The 23,513-nt window shown below is 34.9% G+C and overlaps 1 protein-coding gene and 1 long non-coding RNA gene across 2 annotated transcripts; one reads left to right on the top strand and one right to left on the bottom strand.

Annotated features, from left to right (window-relative positions):
* Positions 1 to 210: 210 nt before the first annotated feature.
* On the top strand, positions 211 to 14,741 carry LOC105040438 (probable sugar phosphate/phosphate translocator At3g17430). Its single transcript, XM_010916956.4, has 11 exons — positions 211 to 443; positions 542 to 752; positions 2,015 to 2,338; positions 3,703 to 3,810; positions 8,001 to 8,032; positions 8,102 to 8,152; positions 8,801 to 8,862; positions 8,958 to 9,219; positions 11,568 to 11,833; positions 11,939 to 12,036; positions 14,219 to 14,741. Exons 3-11 carry the CDS (start codon positions 2,255 to 2,257, stop codon positions 14,402 to 14,404), a joined length of 1,149 nt encoding a protein of 382 aa, XP_010915258.1. The 5' UTR covers positions 211 to 443; positions 542 to 752; positions 2,015 to 2,254; the 3' UTR covers positions 14,405 to 14,741.
* A 512-nt stretch (positions 14,742 to 15,253) lies between these two features.
* Positions 15,254 to 20,656, bottom strand: LOC105040439 (uncharacterized). Its single transcript, XR_831119.3, has 3 exons — positions 20,442 to 20,656; positions 15,732 to 15,794; positions 15,254 to 15,633 (listed from the first exon to the last, which is right to left on the bottom strand). It is a non-coding gene; the product is annotated as an uncharacterized lncRNA (long non-coding RNA).
* Between the last annotated feature and the right edge of the window lie 2,857 nt (positions 20,657 to 23,513).

Here is a 23,513-nt window from a genome sequence, read left to right as displayed (position 1 = left end):
TAATTCACTTTGTTGAAAATTCTTGGAAACATGCATTTTAGCTAAAAAGGGCAAATTATTTTCTTAACTTGCGCGGTGATCTGGCGACTAACGGGGAAGGGAATTATAATTATACTAACTATAACTCTAATTCTTTACGCGGCCCCTCCCCCCCGCCCCCTCGACGCGGATGAGTTGGATCACTTTGGGCACGGATCCTAGGCAGCAAATCCATCTAACCAATCTCTCTCCGGAGTCCGGACTCCGTCGCCCCTCCCTACCATTGCAAAGTTCTCTCCCTCGATCACAGGGCGGCACTCTGCTGCGGGTTTCGGGCTTCGGCTGTTCGGCACGGGCAAACACACGGGCCTTCCCTTCTACTCCGCTCCCCGCCGGCGCCGCCACAGATCAACCCTTTTCTCCATCTTCCAACGGCAACCAGACCCTCATCTTCTCCGTTGCAGGTCCATCTCTCGCTCATCTCAGTTCTGTGAGTGGTTTCTTGGTGCCCCGAACTCTAATCCAAGATCTGTGATTTTCTTGACATGGACTTCGTTGACAGATCCCATCTTCTCTCCTCTTCTTGCGGCCTCGCCAATCTTCTTTATCCTTCCTGAAGAAGCTGCACATTTTGAGAAAAAAGTGTTTTTTTTTTTTTTTATTGTCTTTCTTCGTGGAGCCCTCTCTATGCTACAGCTCTTCGCAGGGGCAAGGAGGCGAAGAAAGAGGACGTGCAAGAGGGTTACGAAGATATTTTTACCCAAATTCGGAAGGTAAGTAAGCCCTAGATCAGTATTTTCTTAGGGGGACGAAACGCAAATATTCTTGGAAAATACGAATTTTGAACCGACATTTCATAGTTGAAAGCAGTTTCATGGATTAGGAGAAGTTTTGGAACCTGTAGCCGTTCAAGAACCCTTCTTTTTCTGAAAGACAGCATAGGCGAAAAGTAAATTATTAAGGCTTAATCAAAGTCAAGATGTTAAACTGGACTGGGCGCAAGTATGGTATTTGAAGACACCAGAGTATGGGTTCAATCCCCTCTTTAGCCCATCACCTTGTTTCAATTTCTTTGGCTGATAATTTGCTTGCCATAGTGATCTCAACCAACGCCTTTGTTTTCAAGCTGTTCAAATGGTCAAGCGGACGAGGCAGATGTTTGAAAGGTTTAGTCTCTTTGCTGCTTCTTCAACGCCAAGGCACCGAGCTAAGACCGCGCCTAGTGTATCCCAGCTATATATCTAGTTTTGGCCACATGGATATAAAGAAAAAAGCCTGTTGAGAAAGAGATGGCTTTTCCCGGATGAAATGAAACATTTGATTCATGTAACGGGAGACGGTTAGGATAACGAACTTGAAACGCGGAGCCCGAGCGGCCGGCGAGCGAGTGGTTAGAATGTTCTTCTTGCTTGGCACCCTGGTGCTAAGTTATTCCTTATTGGGTTCTAGATTTTGGATTTGACTTATCTATTTAGCTCCTTCGTTGTTGATTTGGTTGGTGTCCTGTCAAATTTTTTGAGGGTGAGTAGTGAAACAGGACCGTTTTCACAAAATTTTATTTTACGTGGTTGATTTAACTTTGGGTTTTAATTGTATATGTTCCACCAAGTGATAATTGTCTATCTTAGGCCACCTTCTGCCATCATTAGTTTCGGGGTTCAAAGCTATATTTGATTGGTTTAGCACAACCATGGAACCGAGAAGGAGTTATATATGCAAACCAACAAGTCATGCTAGAGGATTAATATTAGATTTGTGGATAAATAACAAGATACTGGTAAGCAAAATAACAAGTGAAGATATTAATGATGAACAAATACAATTAAAGAAGGAAATGCATGGACCAATAATCTTTCCTTTGCTGACAATTCAGTAGCCTTCCATGCAAACCTTCCATATTGTTTCAAAAGGTTCCTGTACATCATGCTATCACATGATAGTTGATGCTGTATTCTAAGCTGTGAGATACTTTTTCCCCCCTAAATCATGTACAGCATGCTGTGCTATTCTCTCTTACTCTATTAATATTTTTCAGGTATGCAATCACATTCTGGATTTGAAAATGCAACTAATCAAGTTCAAGAATTGACATGAATTGTTGTGGATGCTGAGGCTTTCAGATAAACGAGATGAACTTGCTTTGTTGTGGGAAGAGAATTTGTATTATTTTAATGCTTTTTATATCAAAATGGATAACTTCATCTGTTCAGAAGGTTGATTAGTCACGTCTCAGAGATCTGGAACAACATTATTTGTGTAATCATAAGCAGGCACAATGATCAACAAACAACTTTTGCTGATTTACTTTTATCTACTTATTTATATTTGCCTCTCATCGGGAGTTATCTTGTATAACAAGGTAATGCATCTTAATGCCGTCTCATCAGTCTTTTTATTTCCTTGCTGCAGCAAGTATTTTAGCATTTCATTTTCATAAGCATATGGATTACTTATAGTTATTTACTTTCTGGTGTAATCTGGATGATACTTTCTTTGTTTCTTTCCCCTTTTTTTTTTTTTGAAATGTCTTCATATTCATTGCCTGGTTGACTGGTATTCTATTTTATAAAAAATATTTTGTCCCATGTGCTGATTAGATGCATTTGAAATGTGATATACTGCCATTTTTTCAGTACTCTGAGTCCACCTGTAATTTTTTTTTTTATAAATTTTCTTCAAATATCTGCTTTAGAGGTCATGCACGCCCACACACATGCCCACCCATGGAGGAAGGGAAAAAAGAAAGAGCTAATCAATATAATTTGCCTCAAGCACATTTACTGAAATGGGAACAACTCTAGAGGAGTCTCGAGGTTTCACAATCTGAATTTTTCTTAGCAAATTTGGGTTCTATCACTTTCCAAATTTTTCTTACAATTGTACCAAATTTACTCATAGCAGTTGAATGAGTGTAAGGTGCTCAGCACTGTTAGATCTGTAGACCCTGAGAGAATTATGTAACAAAAAAGGCTACTTCTGCAGATGTATAATAAATTACTAATATATGAAAATATAAAACTAAAAAAGTCACTGCTGTTGTTGACTAATTGAAATTCTGATTGACTTAGATCAGTTTATGTACAAACGGTGCTGTAGGATAAGGTGTAAGATTCCATCTTTAGAGTGATAGTTCACTGAAGATGCCTTACTCCAATGTCCTTGTGAATGCCAAGGAAGAAGATGGCCAATGGTTTATAAAATTTCTTATGTTTCTATAACTTGAGGTGTTGGCTGGCAAAGTCACGTTGGGTAGATAGCAATGTTTGCCTCTGTAATATGATAAACAAAAGCTATGGTTGTCAGATCCTATTGCATTGTGAATGTTCTAGGTTATGTTTTTGAGCTTCTCTACAAAATAATTTCCTAATGCTTTTTAGAATGGTTATTATATGATATGGTGGTTTTTGGGTTTGTCTTATCTTCATCTTCCTTCAATCTGATATCCTGCATTTTGGACCATGTATTGTAGAAACAATGATTATTACCTTATTTGCAGTCTGCTTCATAAAATCCAGACTAATGGATATGTGAGTAAAACAACTCTGAGGAAGTTTCCTGTTATTATATGATGTGGTAGTTTTTGGGTTCATCAATCTGATATGCATTTTGGACCATGTATTGTAGAAACAATGATTACTTTACAGTCTACTTTATAAGATCCAGACTAATGAATATCTAAGTAAAACAACTCTGAGGAAGTTTCTTATTTTTGTCCTTTTGCAGTGGGTTCTATCTCCAAAATATTTCAAATTTCCCTTTCCTATTACTCTTACCATGATTCACATGGGATTTTCTGGTGTCGTAGCATTCTTGCTTGTTCGTGTTTTTAAGGTATGCTTCTAAAACTCTTTTGGCTGTCATGAAAACTTCTTCTTTTTCCTTTTCCGGCTTATGTTATTTTTCTGTGTTACTAGCTTGTTGTTACACCCTCCTTTGAACCAAAAATTGAATAAATGCATTAGACAATTTTTTTCCTAAACTTTTTTCTTTTTAAGTACTCAAAATTCTGAAGCTTTGACTTCCTCAACGGCGCATGATATGTTGAAAATACTACAAAATTAATATTGACCACAATATAGGCTTAGGTAGGTTTGTGTGACCTGTAAATTGCTTTTAGAATGATGTAATTAACAATTTCTAGGGGTGGTGGTATAGGGAAGGAGCGATGTGACAGTTTAACTCGCTCACTGTGTGGGAATGTAGATGCCACACAAGATGGAACTCATCATAAAGTAGTGGTGCTAAAAGAGCATCATACTCCACTTTTATGAACAGGTCTCTTTTCTTCTGATAATATGAGCAAGTGGGGGCAATTTTTGTTGTATATAGAAGAGAAGTCCCATCTCTGCCTCCTGGCCTAAGTTTTAGCCAGGTTTCTTCTCATTCACTCCTCAACCTCCTAAGCTTCAAGGCCTTTGTCACCTTTTCCTACCTCAACCAAAAATCCACCATATCAATCAACAATGGACTCTCATTATATATCTATATAATACGTCAGTCCAAGGTAATTCGAAGTAGTTCCATTCACATTACGGTGAAGCTGAGTGTAAACCCACTGCCTGGCACCAGAGGTGGCACTCGACAACTTTTTGGAGAGCCGGTCAGCTGGCTGATGGCCTCCATACATGTGAGATCTACTTGGAGAGAGTGCCTGCAGGATAATATCAACAATGCCTTCTGGCTAGTTGATAGGATATATCTTTTATAGAGGGGCTTAGTGGTGGCATAAAATTTATCAAATAATCATCTTCACCTTTGTGATCACTGCCGCTTGAATATGACACATGGTAAAGTTGATAATCATCATTCACAGGCTCATTACTTGCTTGGTTAACGAACTACAAGGATTAAATTACCTAAGGATCTCCAAGTATATGCTAGTCATGATTAGGAAACATCCATTAGAAACTCATCTGTTTGTGCTTCTGAGAGCCTCTCATGGAAGTTTCCAATGCCTTACATGGTCATGTTGACATTGGAACCTTGAGTATGATACCAAATGTAAATGTAGCTAAGGACTAATGCCCCATTTGGCAAAGCTTTTGGGGAGCTAGAAAGCACTTTCTAGCCCTCCAAAAGCACTTTTGAATGGTATAGTAGTGTTTGATAAAAAAATTCTAGAAGTTTTTTTGGCAAAAATCTAGAAGCTCTTTTGGCTTTTGCCAAAAAAGCGGAAAAGGTCTACTTGGGCATGGAGCTTCTCTAGAGCTTTTTCTAGAAGTATTTTCTGGCATATGTCAGGAATTGTTTTGGTTTTAATGAAATTTTTATGGTGACCAGGATACCCATTAATAAATTTCATAATTACATCTATCATATCATATCATATTATACTATACTATACATATAGTATGGTATATTATATCACATCACATCACGTCATATTATATTATATTATCACATTATGATATTACATCATGTTATATTACAATAATATGTTACTTTATATTACATTATAATAATATTGTACTATGTAATAATATTTTAATATATAACAATACATTATTATATTATATTATTATACTATACTATATAATAGTGTTAAATTATGCTATACTATATATCATATCATGTTATGCTATATTATTATGCTATAGTATACAAAATTATATTATACTATATTATAGTAATACAATATTATATTGCAATATTCTATCACATTATAATAATATTATACTATGTAATACTATATAATATTACATTGTATTATATTATGCTCTATTATATAATACTATGTAATATTTTTTATTGTCATTTTGTTGTACAAAATGCATTCTTTTTGTTTGGTTACCAAATACATGTTAAAATTCCACAGCATTTTGGAAATGTAGTTAGTTTTTTTTAAAACTCTACTTCCCAAAAGCTCCAAATTCCAAAAGCTCTACTACCAACACCAACAGAAATCTTTGACAGAGTCTAAAAAATATAAATATTCAAGCTGTTGTTAGATTGGAGGAAGGGTTATCCACACTTCAAGGATTCAAGGTTTTGAGAATTATTGGGAAATTCTGAAAGACTAGTCTAATACTCAGATTCACAAGGTAGCTGGAAATTTTCTGCATGCTTGTTATTTATATATGCTTAATCACCATCTCTCAAATATGAAGAACTGACCATGTGGAAGGGTAATACTGTGGTTTGGGAATAGGGATGCAAAGGATGTTCATCGTTGACAATTTTTGGTAGAAGCACAAATGGTTTAGGGAGGTCACCGTCAGAAATTTGGAAGTATATCTTCAGCAGAGTCATTTTTATGGGTTAACCTAGGCATCAAGGAGAAGTTGAAGTTGGGACCATCAATGATGAAGTTGCCACCCTCAGAAAAGAAAACAAAGAATCCTTTTGTTATAACTGCAACCTGTTACTTATGATACATATGAAGTTGGTAATTATATAGACCCTGCCACCCTACCATAACTCCTATTTTTATCAGGTGTTTTCTCCTGAATACAAAAGAAAGAAAGAAAAGAAAGAAAATGCAGAAAACAGAGCTTGTTGCAGCACTTAAGGTGTCATAATCTAAAAGAACGTCATTAGAGGTGTCTAGCCTCTTTTAAAACCAGAATTCTATTCTTTCAAGAAACTCATTGATTTAAAAATTAAAGGAACTAGGAGTCAAGTCCTGTCAGGGCCAAGGACTTCAACCACCTTCATTAAATATATTCAATCACTTCTCCAATTTGGAGCCAAACACCTAAACTGAGCCAGCATACCGTCTTATTCTCACAAGGACCCAGCCAAACTTCTTTCTCCATTTTCCTCATGTTGATTCCATATTAAAGAAAAGGTTTTTTTTTTTTTTTTTGCATATTATTTCTTGAAATCTTCTTTATTTGCCTTTGATCCTTTTCCCTCAAATTACATCCATGAGGAGATATTCCATGAATACTTGTTTCAACCATGGTTCGTGAGACCAGAAAGATTTATATGCAATAAATTATATAATTCACGGATCAATATGCAAATTTAAATAATTGAGAGACTAACATGCAAACTAAGAAAATTTGAAGGAGTAATATGCAAAAAAGCCTCTAGAGAAGATGGCTAATGATAAGGCTGGATCCCCAAGATTCCTTTCCATGGTGGTATTGCGGTCTTCCTTCCTCCCACCCCTTTCTTTTACTTCTATCATCATCGTTGTCATCATATCATCTTATCATTGATATCCATATCTTCTTTTTTCTCCTTTCTTTTTCAGAATTATGGGATCAGTTCCATTGAGACTCAAAAATACTTCTGTATATTTTTTTTCTTAAATCAACAACTTATTATACCCAAGAAAAGGGAAGAAAGGCTTCAAATTCAACTTTAATTAGGTCTCCAACATGGATTTATTGGCCGTGTTTTAAGAAATCTAACTTTGGATATTATAACATGATTTGTTAAATAGATGAAAGCAGCTAGTTGAGTTAAGAAGTCTATGCAACTATGCAGTCATAAGAAAAAGTTGCCCAGGGCAGATGCCAACTGAACCATTTAATGAAACTACAGGCAATATTATTATAAGACCACACATAATGTATAGCATATTTATCCATGAAAGATGAGTCAAGACTTTCTCATGGATAGATTTTCTTGTTTTGCTATTTGCTTTACAAGTATTATTGCAAATGCTACACTATTTATTCTTGACATATATGAGCTTTAATAGCATCATTTTCTTTACTAACAGTGCCATTTTTTTTTTGTTTTCTCTTTAATATTCATCCCCCCCCCACCCGCTAATATAATATAGATGTTATAATAGTAAAAGAGGAGTTCCATATATTTTAGCATTAATAAGAAAATAAATATTGTTTTCATCCAGTGTAGAATATTTATTTTTAAGATAATAAATATCTCTTTATTTACTACATAGATTCGATGTTGTTTTCTGGTTGCTTTTTCCAGATATCAATTGCTGTACTGGTAACTAGAATCATGGAAAAAAAATCTGCACTTATACTCTTATAGAATGCATTCTGCCTCTAAGAACTATAAAATTGACTTTTGTTTGATGGTGACATGATGTGGCCATACAGGTTGTTGCACCTGTCAAGATGACTTTTCAGATGTAAGGGGTCTATTCTGATGTTTTTTTTTTCTCATCTATTCTTCAGTGTATAATTTGTATCTTTTGCAGATATGCAACATGTGTGATTCCCATTAGTGCGTTCTTTGCATCAAGTCTTTGGTAAGCACCTTGGCATCATTGATCTACCATTTTCATGTCAATTGATAAGTTCGTTTTAAATCCCTAATAATGTTGCTTTGCTCTTAGGTATACTCAATTATATTTCAACACAATAAGTATGCAATAGAATTCATTGACAATATGATTTCCCTCGCTTAAAATCTTTCTTAGAGGTTGTTTTATTTGCATTGTTGATTAGGCAGAAGTTAATGCTTAAGTATCTTCTATTTCTCAAGGTCCTGCTTGGTTGAGGGATGAAGTTGAATAAACTGGATCAATCCACTTTTTTCCAGTGTAATCCACTTTATCCTGCCAGATGCCTTTTTTGCTTCTAGAGTATGCAAAAGCTGGATGGCAAAATGGAATTTTGGAAAAATCTACCCTTTCTGACAAACTTTATGGTTACAATACATGTACTTATAATTAGAAAAGCACTTTGCCATTGGATTTCTAATGAAATGTCTAGCTTTTTTTTTTTTTTATTGAGCTGACATCTACAATTCACCTATTTAGTTGTTGTAAAGTTCAAGTGCAGACTTTCTTTTATGATGATCGATGATGTAAACTTAGCATATTTGTATTGCAGGCAAGTAAATCTTTGGTTTTATATCTTTAGAGTTGCTAATAAAGTATGGTTCACTATTGCAGGTTTGGCAACACAGCTTATTTGCATATATCAGTTGCTTTTATTCAGATGCTCAAGGCCTTAAGTGAGTCATCTTGTACATGGTCCTGCACCAGTTTTTTGCTAATCTGCTTAAAAGCTACTAATTCTCTATATTTTTATGCTCATGATCTGTAACAGTGCCTGTGGCAACGTTCCTCATGGCTGTTATATGTGGCACTGATAAATTAAGGTGTGATCTCTTCCTGAACATGGTGCTAGTCAGTGTTGGAGTTGTAATTTCGTCATATGGAGAGATTCACTTTAATGTTATTGGAACAGTTTACCAGGTAACTGGTATATTTGCAGAAGCTTTAAGGCTGGTCTTAACTCAAGTCCTCCTTCAGAAAAAGGGCTTGAGTCTAAATCCTGTCACCAGTCTCTATTACATAGCCCCTTGCAGGTATTTTATATAGAAGACTCTGTCACTATGTTTCTTTGTAAGAAAAATCAACTTGAGTTCTCTTTTTAATTTCTCCTTAAATTTATAACAAAAACTGTCAGCTCATCTTATATTGTAAAGTTATCACACTTCAATGCAGCGAAAAGACATAAGATGCAGCTCAATGCAGTTTCAAGTTCTTCTTCGTTGCACAACTAATTATTGGAACATCCATATATTTGATTGTGAAAACAGTGGTTACAGTGGTTAAAGTTTTTTTCTTTTAAAGTTATAACGCAACCAGCTGGCATTTCTTGGCTCTAAGATTGAGTCTTTGTGACTGTTAACTTTCTATAGAACTACATTTTTGTTCACATGATTGTTTTAGCTTTTCCTAGCCACTTTACTCAGCAGAAACTTATAAGTTGCATGCTACATTTTTTTTCTGTTTACCTATTTAGCTTAGTTTTGGTAAGAAAAGATGTGGAGGGATTTTTATTGGAACGGTAAAGGAGTTGAATAGAGGCTACCGCTCTGTCAAGTGGAATGGGGTTTTTTGAGTAAAAACAGAGGCAGGGTAAGGTTCAAGATACTTTGAGATTTCAGTTGGCTTTACTGGGGACATCAGCTTTGGAAATTAAAGTCATTGCTGATAATAAGCGGGGGCTTTGGCTAGGCAATTAGGGCCTGATTTTAGGAGAGGTTGGGATTTGTAGATTATCCAACTTGTAGATAATCTCTAGTTTGTCGAAAGGAATCTAGAAAGATCGAGGAGTTTTATGCAATCCAGGTTATCTTTGTGCAGGGGAGGATGGGATTTAGAGTGTGGATTTGGATGCATTTTGAAGTGGTTTAGGTTTGAATGTTATTTGGTCTTGGTTATTTGTGATATTTTGGATTTTATTTTTAGATAAGTTGCTGTTTTATTGAGTCTTGGGAGTCTTTTACATGAGACTTAGGAGAGAAAGGGTTAGTATTTTCTATTTCATTGTGATTTTTGATTTTAGGACTACTTATCTGTCAGGTTTTGGAGGTCTTATTTTAGGAATAATTAGCATTATGTTAGGCGTAGGTGAAGTTATGATAAGGTTTTGATTTTGGGGTTGTGATATAACTTGATTTGATGGCTTTCTAGGTTGAGTTTTAGGAAGACAGAAGTTTTGCTATTGTTTATAAGGATCTTATTTGCTTTCTTTAATTTCTTCTTCTTTATTAGGGTGAAAGTCTAGAGTTGGATTTAGTTACCATCTTTAGCTATAGAAGGAAAGGAGACAGTAGCTGATTATGTTTTGATAATGAATGAATGAACCAAACTTTCTTCCCCTATTTTTTCCTCTCTTCTCGTCTGTTTTCTTTTTTGCATGAGCCCCAGATCACACAAACAATTGCCTTGGGGAGCAGATGATTGTTCCTTGTTCAGGTTTTCTGTGCACAAAATTTAAAGATATTCCAGATTTCGTATTTTTTTTATCCGAAATTTATGTCAGATCTCCACGTATAGCAAACTTGACCTTTTGGATTGGATCTGCATTACTTTTGAGAGCTGAAGGTTGAAGTGCCCAATGTTTGAATGTACTCTCAAGTTTGTGGAAAGGATGTCTATAAAACTGGAACACGTCCAAGTGGGATCAGGTCAAAGTTTTGTACAGAACATTCAATCTGGAGTGGGAGAGGCCATGGTGGGTTTTTCATAGTCATTCCTAGAATGCAATGGTGGAAAAGGCTTTAGTTGAGAGTCTCTTAAAGCAAAGAGGGACAAAGTGGTTTGATGCCTGCTTGTATAGGGGAATCAGAGGAGGGGAATTCAAGGAGAGGGGTCCTGCTTTACTATTCTAAGATGTTACTCTCTATTGTAAAGTGTAGGGAATAGGGAAATGAGAAGCCAAGGGAAGATTCAAGGTGATGCTTCTCTTCCACAATTCATTGATCGTAGAAGTCAAATTTCTGAAAATGACTTGAAAACCTTCAAACTCGATGAGAATCCAAGCAATTTCATAGTTAGTGGCCTTATAGTAGATCCGCTCCCATACAAGGTCGAAATACTATAATGGTCTCATAGAATCAGTTTAATATATGTTCCTTTTTTTGAAAAATATTTTTGTATGCTCTTCGTGCATCATCTCTGAACCTCTATATTTATATGGTGCAGTCGCACGTTACTCTATCCTAGCTAGGAGTCATACATATCTTTCCAAAGACTGATTTCATTCATCTTCAATGCCTTTGCTTGCAGATCTGTGTTTATGCTTGGGCATTTTTTATACCATTGTTTTTTTGTTCCCCTGTTTCTGATACTAGTCTTTTTCTTTCTGCAAGTATTCTGGTTCTATTTCAGTAAGATTCTTATCTTGGAATTTTGCCTTATGCAGCTTCCTCTTTCTATTTGTACCTTGGTATTTATTGGAGAAACCAGGGATGGAGATTTCGCAGATTCAGTTAAACATCTCGATATTTTTCTCAAATGCACTATGTGCTTTAGCCTTGAATTTCTCTATATTTTTGGTAATTGGTAGAACTGGGGCAGTCACCATCCGTGTTGCTGGGGTACTCAAGGACTGGATATTAATTGCTTTATCAACAATTGTATTTCCTGAATCTACTATTACTGGTCTTAATATACTTGGCTATGCAATTGGTAATTTTTTCAATGTTTTAGAGCAATCTTAGTCTACAACCACATTGTTTATAAAAATATTCTCGTAAGCTTTAATTGTCCATTTACGAGTATGCTTTGCTTCAGCTCTTTGTGGTGTCGTCATGTATAACTATTTGAAGGTTAAGGATGTCCGAGCATCAAATCAACTTCCTGCAGATAGCATCCCTGAAAGAGCTACAAAGGTGAAAATAACTAAATCCCATTGATTTTAATCTTTCTATTGCTTTCAGAAGAACAAATTAATTTGCCTAAAAGTGTCAACTTTATCTGGAAACTTTCCTTTATTTTATTTGTCTATACTACACTCTGCCAATAGGATATAATCATGTGCCCCCCCTTCCCAAAGAAAAAAACTGTGTATTATCTAATCTCATTGCTAAGCAGATGTATTATCGAGAAGGAGAATGTTTTCAAATTTCACTTGGTTAAAGTTGAAATCTTCAAGGATACCACAAATTGGAGTTACCATTACTTAGGGATATATGTGCTGCAGTGCTGACTGATCAGCATGAGGCTTTTAGATCCTTACATTTTGGTTTAGTGGAGGTCCTATGGAAACTGTGGATTTTCGCAGAAGTGAGTTTTTTAAATGTAAGTTTTCCAAAGAAAAAACTTTCTGTTTTGATAAAAAAGATTAATAACTGGTAACATGGAAATGGTTGGGCATGCAAAGAATATTTTTGGAGTACTATAGAATATCAATAGAAAGGCTGACGGACTCCTTTGGACATTTAAGTCTTGCTTGAAAATAAGGCTTGGATGGGTATGCTTGATTTTTGATCATATCTTCAGTATTGTGGGTGTACCCAATCTCTTTTACTTCACATTCATTTTGTTTTGACTTTGTGTGAAAGTTTCACATATTTCTGTCTGACTACCATCTTTTGAATTAGTGTGGTCACCAAATCCCATTGTAATACTCCAGTTTAATATGCTTGTAATTGTTATATCCTCAGATATGGTTGATCATAGAGATTTTCCCCTCATATATTACATTTTCTGTCCCTATATGTGCATCATTATCATAGTTTTCTGCCAAGATTATCCATTAGTAAAATCACCAAGTTTCACATTTTTTCCCTTCATAGATTTTATAAGAATTTTATTGATCCTGTTCACCTATTTGCTTAATTTGGTTGCTTACCATTTACTTCTTTTGTAGTTGTTTGACTAGAAAGCAGCACAAACAACGTATAAACAAAAGAACTAGAGGAACTCATTAATTGATTGCCTAGAAAGATAACAAGGAAAGGAAAGCCTTGTCCTGATTCCATTGTTTTCAAAATCATGTCCTAGTAGTAACTAACTAAACATCATTCTAAGCACTGTTTCCTGATCATTCAACACAATCCAAGGCCTTCTTTCTGTGAAGGCCTTCTCTAAATCTTTTGTTACGGAAGTGTACCATTATAATAATAGGTCATCCATTACTTTGTACACTGTTGTTCTTTTACCTTTTGTCAAATCTATACCTTAAACTTGCTTATTTAGGCAAGCCGCATTCTTTGTGTCCCCATTGCATTGATTGCCCGATATCTTGATCATATACTTGGTAGCCTTTTTGCCTTCTTTAGTGTAAATGTTATAAAGAAGTGTACCATCAAGCAGTCAAAAAGCTTACCAGCCATATGATATCAGAGAGATTATTTCGTTATTATCTTGGTGCCTGTGTTGCTTGCTGTCATCAAATCTATGCTGAATGCCTTCTAATTCCTAGTTAATGTACTAAAATTGTGCCAACCATGAAACTTATACATGGCAGTTGATTCTATTCAATTGTTTTTAGTGTTGCATCAGATGAAGGGTACGATGGTAAGTTTTGATATAGAGAGTAGGCTTCATCTCAAAGCATAAATAAAATGAAGAGTGAAAACATAATTCGATACATCAATGAAAATATTCATACCTGCATGAAATGATGAGTTACAATACACCAAAAACCTTTTTTTGTTGGGGGGGGGGGGTGTAGAACAGAATATCATATTGGTAATTATCAATCAGCTAGTTGGCTTATGATTGTGCCATTGAGTTAAATATTGCTCTTTCAAACTTCAACTGCTTCTTTCTTCATATATACACTTTCAAGAACAAATGATTTTTGGCAGGACACCCTCTTGTTGCATGCACTTGAACTAATGTAACCAATAAAGTTTGGTTATGAATTGATCATCTAAATTTATTTTTGGGACCAATTCATAGGGACTAGCAAATTGAGAGCTTTTGACATAATATTCACAAACTATGATGGGTCCTGACTACAACTTCTTAGTGTCTACAGTGTATGGACAAGTCTTGTTGATTAAGAAAATATTGCGTGTCTTCTAATGCTTGCATTGGGCTTCATGGCTTCCAACTGTTCTGCAGGAGTGGAAGTTGGATAAGAAGTCATCTGATATATATACTGGTGATGGTAACAACAGCAACAATGTGGGAAACAAAGCTGGTGCTGCTGCTTCAGAGTCAATTGTGGTGGATGAAGAAGCACCCCTTCTTCCATCATCCAGATTGTCCTACATTAGTAGAAGCCAAGTGAGCAGCCACACTGCGTAGTCCAACACATGGTCGTTTGCTTGTTACCCCTCTCCCCTACAATTTATTTTTTTGCAGATAAATTGATTCTTGGAGCAGCAGAATCGCATCCTGAAACTTGATACTAAATGATTCATTGAAAAACTCAAGGTAGTTTTTCACTTTTTCAGTTTTAGGTTTTTTTTTTCCTTCCAAATTGGCTATGATTAATAGAAACAGTGTGGGAGAACATACAGTTTATCGTGCACAGCTTGGGAGGGTTCGGGCTTTGTCACGTTCACAAGGGAGTTTCCGTCCGTCTATAAAAGTTGTCCTTTTATAAGAACGCTAGATGATTTTACTTACCATTTCAGATTCATCTCTCTTTTTTCCATCACGAAGGCACAGGCCCATAAGCTAATTTTTTCAAAAATGTCAACTTTGTTTCAAGAATAAGCGGTTCAATAAAAGATTCTACTTTGTCATGTTCCTTTGCCGGGTTCGTCTGATTCTCAACCAGAGAAGTTTGTCAAGATAGAACCAATTGGATTTTCTTTGAACTCATTTGTATTATAATGAATGTTCTAATTTTATCATAATTTGACTGCCATTTTTTTCTCAATTTAAATCAAAGATTCACAAAGCCGATTCTTGCCTTGCAAATTGGTTTACAATCAGAATGTTGATAAATTACTGGTGCTAAGAGTTGCAACGATATTATACGTTGCAATTATCAGAATGCAACCATGGATGCATAAATGTTTGATCAGACATGAGTACTACTTTACCAATCATGTACGCCGGCAGCTTCATACATGTATAGCCACCATGGCCTGTCCAGAACTCTAATATTGACAGAAAAATCACTTTTATGAAATAACTTCCTTAAGCTTATCATGTATTCTTGGATAAATTTTAAATATGATTACAACTGTTTTACTTAACCGTAATGTCAGACATCAGCATTCCTAGTTTCATTCTATTTATGCAGCTCAGGTGTATCGTACATGATTGAATCTTACGAATAACGAAACCTTTGTATTGCTAAAAAGGCTTCACTATGGGTTGATGTTGCAGCAATGTTCCAATTGCTACCCATGATAACTTTGTGCTTTGCATATTTGAAGATCAGCTGTTCTTGCAGCAGGATTGACACCGTGTCTGGCAGCCATTTTTTGATTAAATCCATAGCAGCCGAAAGGACAGAATGTTCAACGGGTTACCATTATGTTCTTCTCGACATGATAGACCGATTCCACCTACTTGGAGACCTGCAATTAAACAATATTGCAGAAAACATTAGAGCTGCTGGCCTACATCAAAATGAACGTATTTTCATCTCAACAAAGGATCTCCATTTTTTATGAACCTTTTCATTCCGAGGCATGCCCTGGAAATGAGTCAGATCCATGCCATGCCATGTACTTAAGACCTGCAATTGAACGATGTTACAGAATACGTTAGGGTTGCTGGCCTACTAGAAAATGAAACGGGCCTTCAATGATTTAATCTTGAGAAAAAAAATCCTCATTATTGACATTTCTTAGTTCTTTCTGAGATGCGTCCATAGCTTTACAATGGTTAGTCGCGCAGAAATAGTTATTGTAGTAGTAAATGTGGGACCTTTGGTCGGTGGGTCATCCATGTAATATTACAGTTGTCTTGGACAAAAGAAATAATTTTGTTGAGCAGAATGTTTTAATTTAACACACCATAATAACAGTGCAATAAAACTGAACAGCATATAAAAAACAACATTCAGCAGTCTGTGAGAATAATGATTTCTCTTGGACAAAGAAATAATTTTGTTGAGCAATTGAAAATTTTCTGCCACTGCATGAGAAGAAATGAAAACCAGCTTCTCGTGCAATGGCTCTTACTATCATAGTTATCCCAGGAAAGGAGTTGGCGTGGTGGGAGTGTGGGTGGTGGTGGATGAGCAAGATGCCATCCTGTCAAGAAGACCTCATGGACCACAAATTTACATCATGGAAGCACAAGTGAAGAGAGAAGAAAATTGGGAGAACACTGGTACACAAAAAGAAGAGGAGGTTGGGGGCAGGAACATTCAACCTTTTCAATCAAAAAGGTCCATGTTTTTGGGTTGGATCAAAATCATAGAGCCAATTGGCCTGTGACTAAAAATTTCCAAAAAGACATGTTGATGCAGTTGATAAATCATCAGCAGAATAATAAAACTTGTCCAAACGATATGGATTGGCATTATGAATCCCATTGGTCGAGCATTATGAATTCCATTTATGGCTTCTTTGATTATCACAAATTTGCATGCTTATTCTTTTTTTTTTTTTTTTTTGTTTGGTCTAGCTGCACCGTTGCAAGCTAAAAAAATCTTATGAAATGCCAATTGCCATCAAAATCAACATCTAACGTTTGATCCATCGACAATTGGCCAGACTAGGCAAGCTGGTATGGGCGGTCAGAGCGGTTAATCAGTCAATTAGCTCCAAAGTGATCACATTGACAAAACTTGGTAGAGGTCAAACTGGTCAGTTTAAACAAGTTTGATGAGCGGCCGTATTGGTGAAGTGCGATGAAATAGGGCTTGCTTGCACCCAGTTTTATAATGCATTTTTAGTTGCAAATCCTAAGAACCATAGCATTAAACCGGCAACAAAATAATTTAAGTACAGATCAAAGATGATGACTGGGAAATTCTAAGTAACACAGCATGAATATGCAAAAAATTAGTATCGAAATTATAGAGCAAAGAACCAAAAACAAAATGGAGGCCAAAGAAGTTTATATTGCAAATTGATGTCTCAACTATACCAAATTGATGTCTCAATTAAAGGATGGCACCTTTTCTGGTACAAGTACATAATACAGCACGTAACATACCAGCCAGGCATCAAGATGTCCTTGTACCTTGTTCGAATTCTTGATCAAATATCATCAGTTATTTAATTGAAGCAACGGAAAGGAAAGATGATTCCTTTAAAGGCATTACTAAGAGCTTGACCTAGAGAGCAAAATCAATTTGAAAACTAGATCTGCAACATTAGTTTTATACCAAACAAGCACATGTGAACATGCATTTTTGAGGCACTGGATTATGTGGAATTAAATATCAACACAAAAAAATGCAAAACCGATGTGGCTGTATAGAATGTAGGTCTGTACCACCAATCATGATCGACGACTCATCAAAGGCCAAGAAACTAAGAAAAATTTGTGAATATAAGTTTTCTACACAAAATATCGATTAGAAGCACAAAAACCCATGAAGTTGATCCCAAAATAGACAATTATCAATGGAATTAATGAAAAATTTATATACCCTATCGTCCATTCTACACAACAATACCATTCATTTTGACTCCACTTGCTCGAAAGCACAATTTTCGGCTTCTAGGTATTTTAAACATTATAGATGCTGATTAACAATGTGAATCTCTAAATTAAAAACACATGGTTGATTTTGCACAAACAGAACGAGTCCCAAACCAATCAGTTCAGTGCGTAGCAAATATCACCACATGCTGCATTTTCACATTTTCCATTTTGTTGGTATGATAAGGTGGAGGAAGACATTGCAATTAGATATCATTCAAATTGAGCTATTTGAATTAAATCTTGCAATATGGTTCTGATATAGACTATCAATTGCTTTGGCTGCAAAAATATAGGATCTTAAGAGCATACATGGAATAATAAGTTTCCAAAAACTATATATTTAGAACTTTCCGGTTCAATGTGAGGGCTCTCCAGCATAGATACAGTTCAACATGTGAGGTGTCCAGTTTCTTAGTCAGGAATTCAAACATATAATTTAATAGGTAAAGGACAACCAAAACTATCTCTAAGAAGATGGATCAGCTACACACCCCCCCCCCACCCCAACAAAAAAAACAAGAAAAACAACATTTTAATTGTTCGGAACTAGATTTTGCAATGTTAATCCATTATCCAGCAATGTTTTAATACCAGTCTGAACCAGATGATATAGGACATACCATAGCAAGATGGGAAAACTGACATGGAAAGTTGGGTTTGCTACCAGGTTCCTGATCGACCAGTGTTGAACAATATAGCCTGGCACTTACCAGTTCTACATTGGTACTATAAGCATTAAAAGAAAAAGTGATCTCTTCTTTTATTCTTCCGCCACTCTTGTTCAGAATAGGGGGAGATAAAAGTAGAAAAGCTCCATTTCCTCCAACTCTACTTCCATTTGTGCATTAATAGTCTCGAATCATGTCTATTAAAGTATTCCACTATCCCTTACCCTGTCAATCTATTTTTAAAATAAACCAAAACAAAAAAAAGGAAACATCATACCAAACTCCTCATTTTTGGGCATGATTTCTGAGCACATTGTAGATCTAGCATACATCTGGAGGTTCATATAATTCTTTTTAAAACATTATCTTTTGAAATATATTAATTTTTGATTAAAAATAATTAAACATAAAAATAAAAATATTTGCTAAAAAAGTGGCTTATTGATGTTGAAGATATGCATGTGCACAAGCTACAATCGAGTCTTATCTCACCAACCATACATTCTAGGTATGGTTTGCCATATTATTTTAAACCGGATGGTATGGGATGTACCGTAACATATCAGTTTGATACTAGCATGTGGTATGAGGGCATACCGACACTCAGTATATGCTGAACTGATCCTGTATCGACACTCGATGTCATGCCTCCGACCCATAATATAAATTAAAATAAAATTTGGGGATGTGAACAGCCATCGTATACTTACAGAGTACTATCTCTATAAGCATGCAAGGCTTTCAATCTAACAAAATTTTAATATAATATGCAAAATGATATACTCTAGGCAGTGGTCATAACAGAACAACTAACCATTTTCTATTTCAATTTTATTTTAACTTTACAATAATTTATATTAGTTTTATATATCATTAAGCCCAACTATCCTAAAAATAACCATCTTTTATAGACCGATCTTGCCACTATACATAAATCCCAAAGCGTCAGGGTTTGATCTTAAAAAAGTCTCTGAATCTGAAAACCACGAGTAAAAGTTTATAAGCTTCACGGCTCAGTAAGTAACAGATATATCTATAAAACAGATCTAAATCATAATAATATATAATTCAAATACATCATAAGGATACAATATCAATTTGATCAAGATCAAAGTTATGAAATTAAACGTATTCGAGATATAGTCTCATATCAGCTTTGCTTTAATATGAAAATCAATAAATAGGATAAAAGTCAAATATATATCTCCAGCTTCATAATACTATACTTAAGCATGGATATTCATTTTTTTTAGCTCTCAACCTTTACTGTGGTGCCACGATTGCTCCCGTAGCAAGGGATCTCAGAAAAGATCTATGCTTTCCCCCATGATGGGATCTCAAATCCACGCTTTCTCTTATGGTGGGAATCTCAAATCTACGTTTACATCTCGTGGTGGGCATCTCAAATTCATACTTACGTCCTGTGGTGGGTATCTTAAAAGATGACATAAAAATCTATTTAATTTTGATTGATTATAAAATATAACTGTTACTTATCATAAGATGCCAACAGCCAAACAACTAACCACTCTACCACGATTTCTCGAAACCTGATAATCCACAACAACGACTAAGATAACCAACTATAACAATATTTTAAACTATTTTCTAACAACATTCTCAACCTTTTCAAAGCTTCTAATCCTTAGAATTTCACTATTTTGAGAAAAAGATGAAAAGAGGATGTTACAACCTTTCCTTCAATCTTTTTCCATCACAACAGCACCTTCCACTAATTATTTTTCCTACCTAGACTTATCCAAAATTTTTCAAATTTCATCCTCAAATTGATCATAAGTTAACATGCTCCTATTAAAATTTCAGCTTAAATTACTTAGCCAATAAAAAGATAAAATTCACAGATTAAAATAAGATAGAACCAATCCGCCTACACAACAAAGCATCCCTTTTTTCAAAATTTCTATTTTCATTATCCAACTAGTCATCTCATCATCTACTAACTAATTTATAATAGAAATCAACTACATACTATATTTACTCATTAACTTCTAATTGGAAGCACCTAAACAAATACAAAAGATGGTTAATCTTACCTGCAAATAGGTCGACCCATGGCATCAACACAACCTATGGCAGTGATAAGAGGAAGAAGAGAAAGAAGGGGAAAGGAGAGAGAGAAAGAGGAAAAGGGTTCCGATATTTCTTTCTTTTTTTCCTTCTTCTTTCCTTCTCTGTATTTCCTCACCCACACACGCACATAGTGGGGGACAGCTTAGGAGATAGAGAGAGGGAGGTTGCGGGAGGGAGAAAAAAGAGAGAGAGAGTGAGCGTGAGAGGAAGAGAAGAGAGAGAGAAAGAGAGAAAATAGGAGAGAGGGGTGCAGGAGCAAGGAAGGTTCCACATCCTTCTCGATTTTTTTTCTTTCTAGTAAGATGCATGCGGATGCCCCCGTGAGAAGCCACGGGTCTGCGGCCCCGCATTTCATGTGGCACAGGTGGAAAAAAGGCCTCTTGGCTGGGCCTCACATTCCTCCCCTCTTAAATAAATTGTCCTTAAAATTTGTATGTTCAAACTTGAATCACATCCTCAATTGATTATCGCTAAATTCACATTACTGATCACATGCTTTATCGATAAATTTCATCAATATTGTTCACATACTAGTCTATAACTAAAATCTTAATCGTAAGGATATTTTTAAGATTTTTAATTTTTAAGTTTATTATAATCCTTACAAATTTTCAAATATACATATAGATAACTGGCTTTACCAAACTTCACATTAATCCTTAAAGAATATGAATTATTAAACACTCGAGACTTAATATCGAGAATCATTAAATATTTATATGGAGTCTTGCTATTACATAGCCTTAGGTATTTTTCAAATTTCTTATAATTTGGGTGCTAGACAGCAATCACTCTAATGTATAAACCTTGATCATCTGGATCCTTTTAGCACTTATACCACCGTAGTATTCTTCCCTTTACTATCTTAATTCCAATTATAATGCTCCATTCTAATATCAAATTTTCTAGAACCTACTGATTCTTTCTTTCCTTTTCTTTAATAATCTGTATCAATATTTATTTCACTAGATTAGAATACCTCTCTATTGACATGCTTGCAACCTTGACTAGAATCATATCTTTTATTTTTCCAACACCAGTGTAATCAACATATACTTAGCTCCTTCCAGAAATAAGGACTTGGTTCTTACTCACTACATACCTCTTTCATGATCCACTAGCTACTGATTTTCAAATTCCCAAACAAGTAATAATATTGATTTAATCAACTTCTAAATTTTGTCACCATATATGTTAATGCTCAGTAGACCTTCAGTCCTCTTGCTCGTATCACAATTGCCAAAATTATCAAAATATTTAATCTTTTATAACTACCAGCATATTTATACTATAACTTATGCAAAGACTTATGCCAATGTTCATTCCAAATCTTAGATCCCTTTCTAAATCCCTTAAGAATTTTAATCATCTATCAATAATATAATTAAAACACATCAAGATATATAGCTAATTATATTTTTTTTTAATAATATAATGACTACAAAATCCTTCAATATAAAGCAAAATTTGAATAAATATAGATCGGAATATCAAGTATAGTATAAACTCATCCTATACAGTAGTAAATCATACCTTTCTTTACTCTTTCCTCTTTTCTCCCTATATCACCTCTCTCCAGATGATGATTCAGAATCAGGAGGGAGCCCTTGTCTCAGTCCATTTCTCTGATGCTGAAGAGCAGAATATTCATCGATATGTTTTTGATTTATATCCCTCAGTCTATCATAGTCCCACCTCAACTATTGTAGTTCTGCTCTAATACCAATATATTTAGCTTTTATCTTTTAAAAAAAATATTTATAATACTCTTTGTCTGAAAAGTTAATATCTCACACTTTGAAGTAAAATCAATACTTTAGAATATTAAAAGCATAGATTGCTGTCTGTTCTTTTGACTTTAGTTGCTTTACCCTAGAAAGATCCATAGTTCTTATTGCTTCATGGGGTGGATCTCCCCTATTCACTATCACCTCAACAAAAGATCTAACATACCGCTCCTCATTCATCTCGATATCATAAATCGGAACTGGGAGTCCCAACTTTCTTATAACCTCAGCCAAAATAATCTTTGGGGATATGTCAATTATTTCCATGATCTGCAAATAATATCACAAAATTAATTGCTTATATGAAATAATTCTTATCAAAAATAAAATCTACTAAAGGATAACCATACAATTAACTATTTTTTTTTAGATTGTTTCTTATATAATCATACACAAAAAATGTTCACCCGACCTATGAGTTACTACCCACCCACCACTTACTATCTTATTCTAGTCCATTCCAATTCTTGAATACTTTAGTTGCACCTATTCGGATTACTATGGATATTTGAATTCATCCGATTCTCTTTATTATAATCCTAAATCATACTCTAAAATATCTAAATCCTATTGTACTCTTTAATTTTAGTTCTCTATTCTCCAGGATTGTAGTACATAAGTTCTTTTTCTCTTATAAATATTACCCAAATTCCAGCGATCAACCTTAACATTCTACATAATAAGAAATAACAATACTCACATATTTCATTCTTCAGGAGAATTATTAACGATATAAATGTACACTCCTAGCTTATGCTACTTGGCAAAATGTCCATAATTCATAATCATCAAAATTACTTAAATGGTAATCAACAAACCACCTCTAGTATAATGATAAACTCTGATCATAAGAAAATTTTTCAATGCGGCAAGTATTACTATTATACTACCAAGATTCATAACACTGCTAATACCATCTTCAATACATTATTAAAACATCATCAAGAACTTATTTCAAAATTCTAAATAGATCGAAATACAAGATCAACAACTATACCTAAAATGACAAAGATAAGTTTGCACATCTTATTGTTTAGGAACTACCCCATTGACGCTCAATGCATGCCTTAATTCTAATACATTCCTACAAACTAAACCTATATTCTGATACCACTTTAACTGTCATACCTCCGACCCAGAATATAAATTAAAATAAAATTTGAAGATGCGAATAGTTACCACATACCTACAGAGTACTGTCCCTATAGGCATGCAAGGCTTCCAACCTGATAAAATTTTAATATAATA

This window comes from Elaeis guineensis, chromosome 3 (assembly GCF_000442705.2).
Source record: "Elaeis guineensis isolate ETL-2024a chromosome 3, EG11, whole genome shotgun sequence".
NCBI classification, from domain to species: Eukaryota; Viridiplantae; Streptophyta; class Magnoliopsida; order Arecales; family Arecaceae; genus Elaeis; species Elaeis guineensis.
This window is presented reverse-complemented; position numbering and strand designations above follow the sequence as displayed.

Coding starts and splice junctions, on each gene's coding strand:
- LOC105040438 (XM_010916956.4), top strand. CDS start 2,255: ATGATCAACAAACAACTTTTGCTGATTTACTTTTATCTACTTATTTAT. Junction 8,153..8,800: donor TTCTTTGCATCAAGTCTTTG/GTAAGCACCTTG, acceptor TCACTATTGCAG/GTTTGGCAACACAGCTTATT. Junction 9,220..11,567: donor TATTACATAGCCCCTTGCAG/GTATTTTATATA, acceptor TGCCTTATGCAG/CTTCCTCTTTCTATTTGTAC.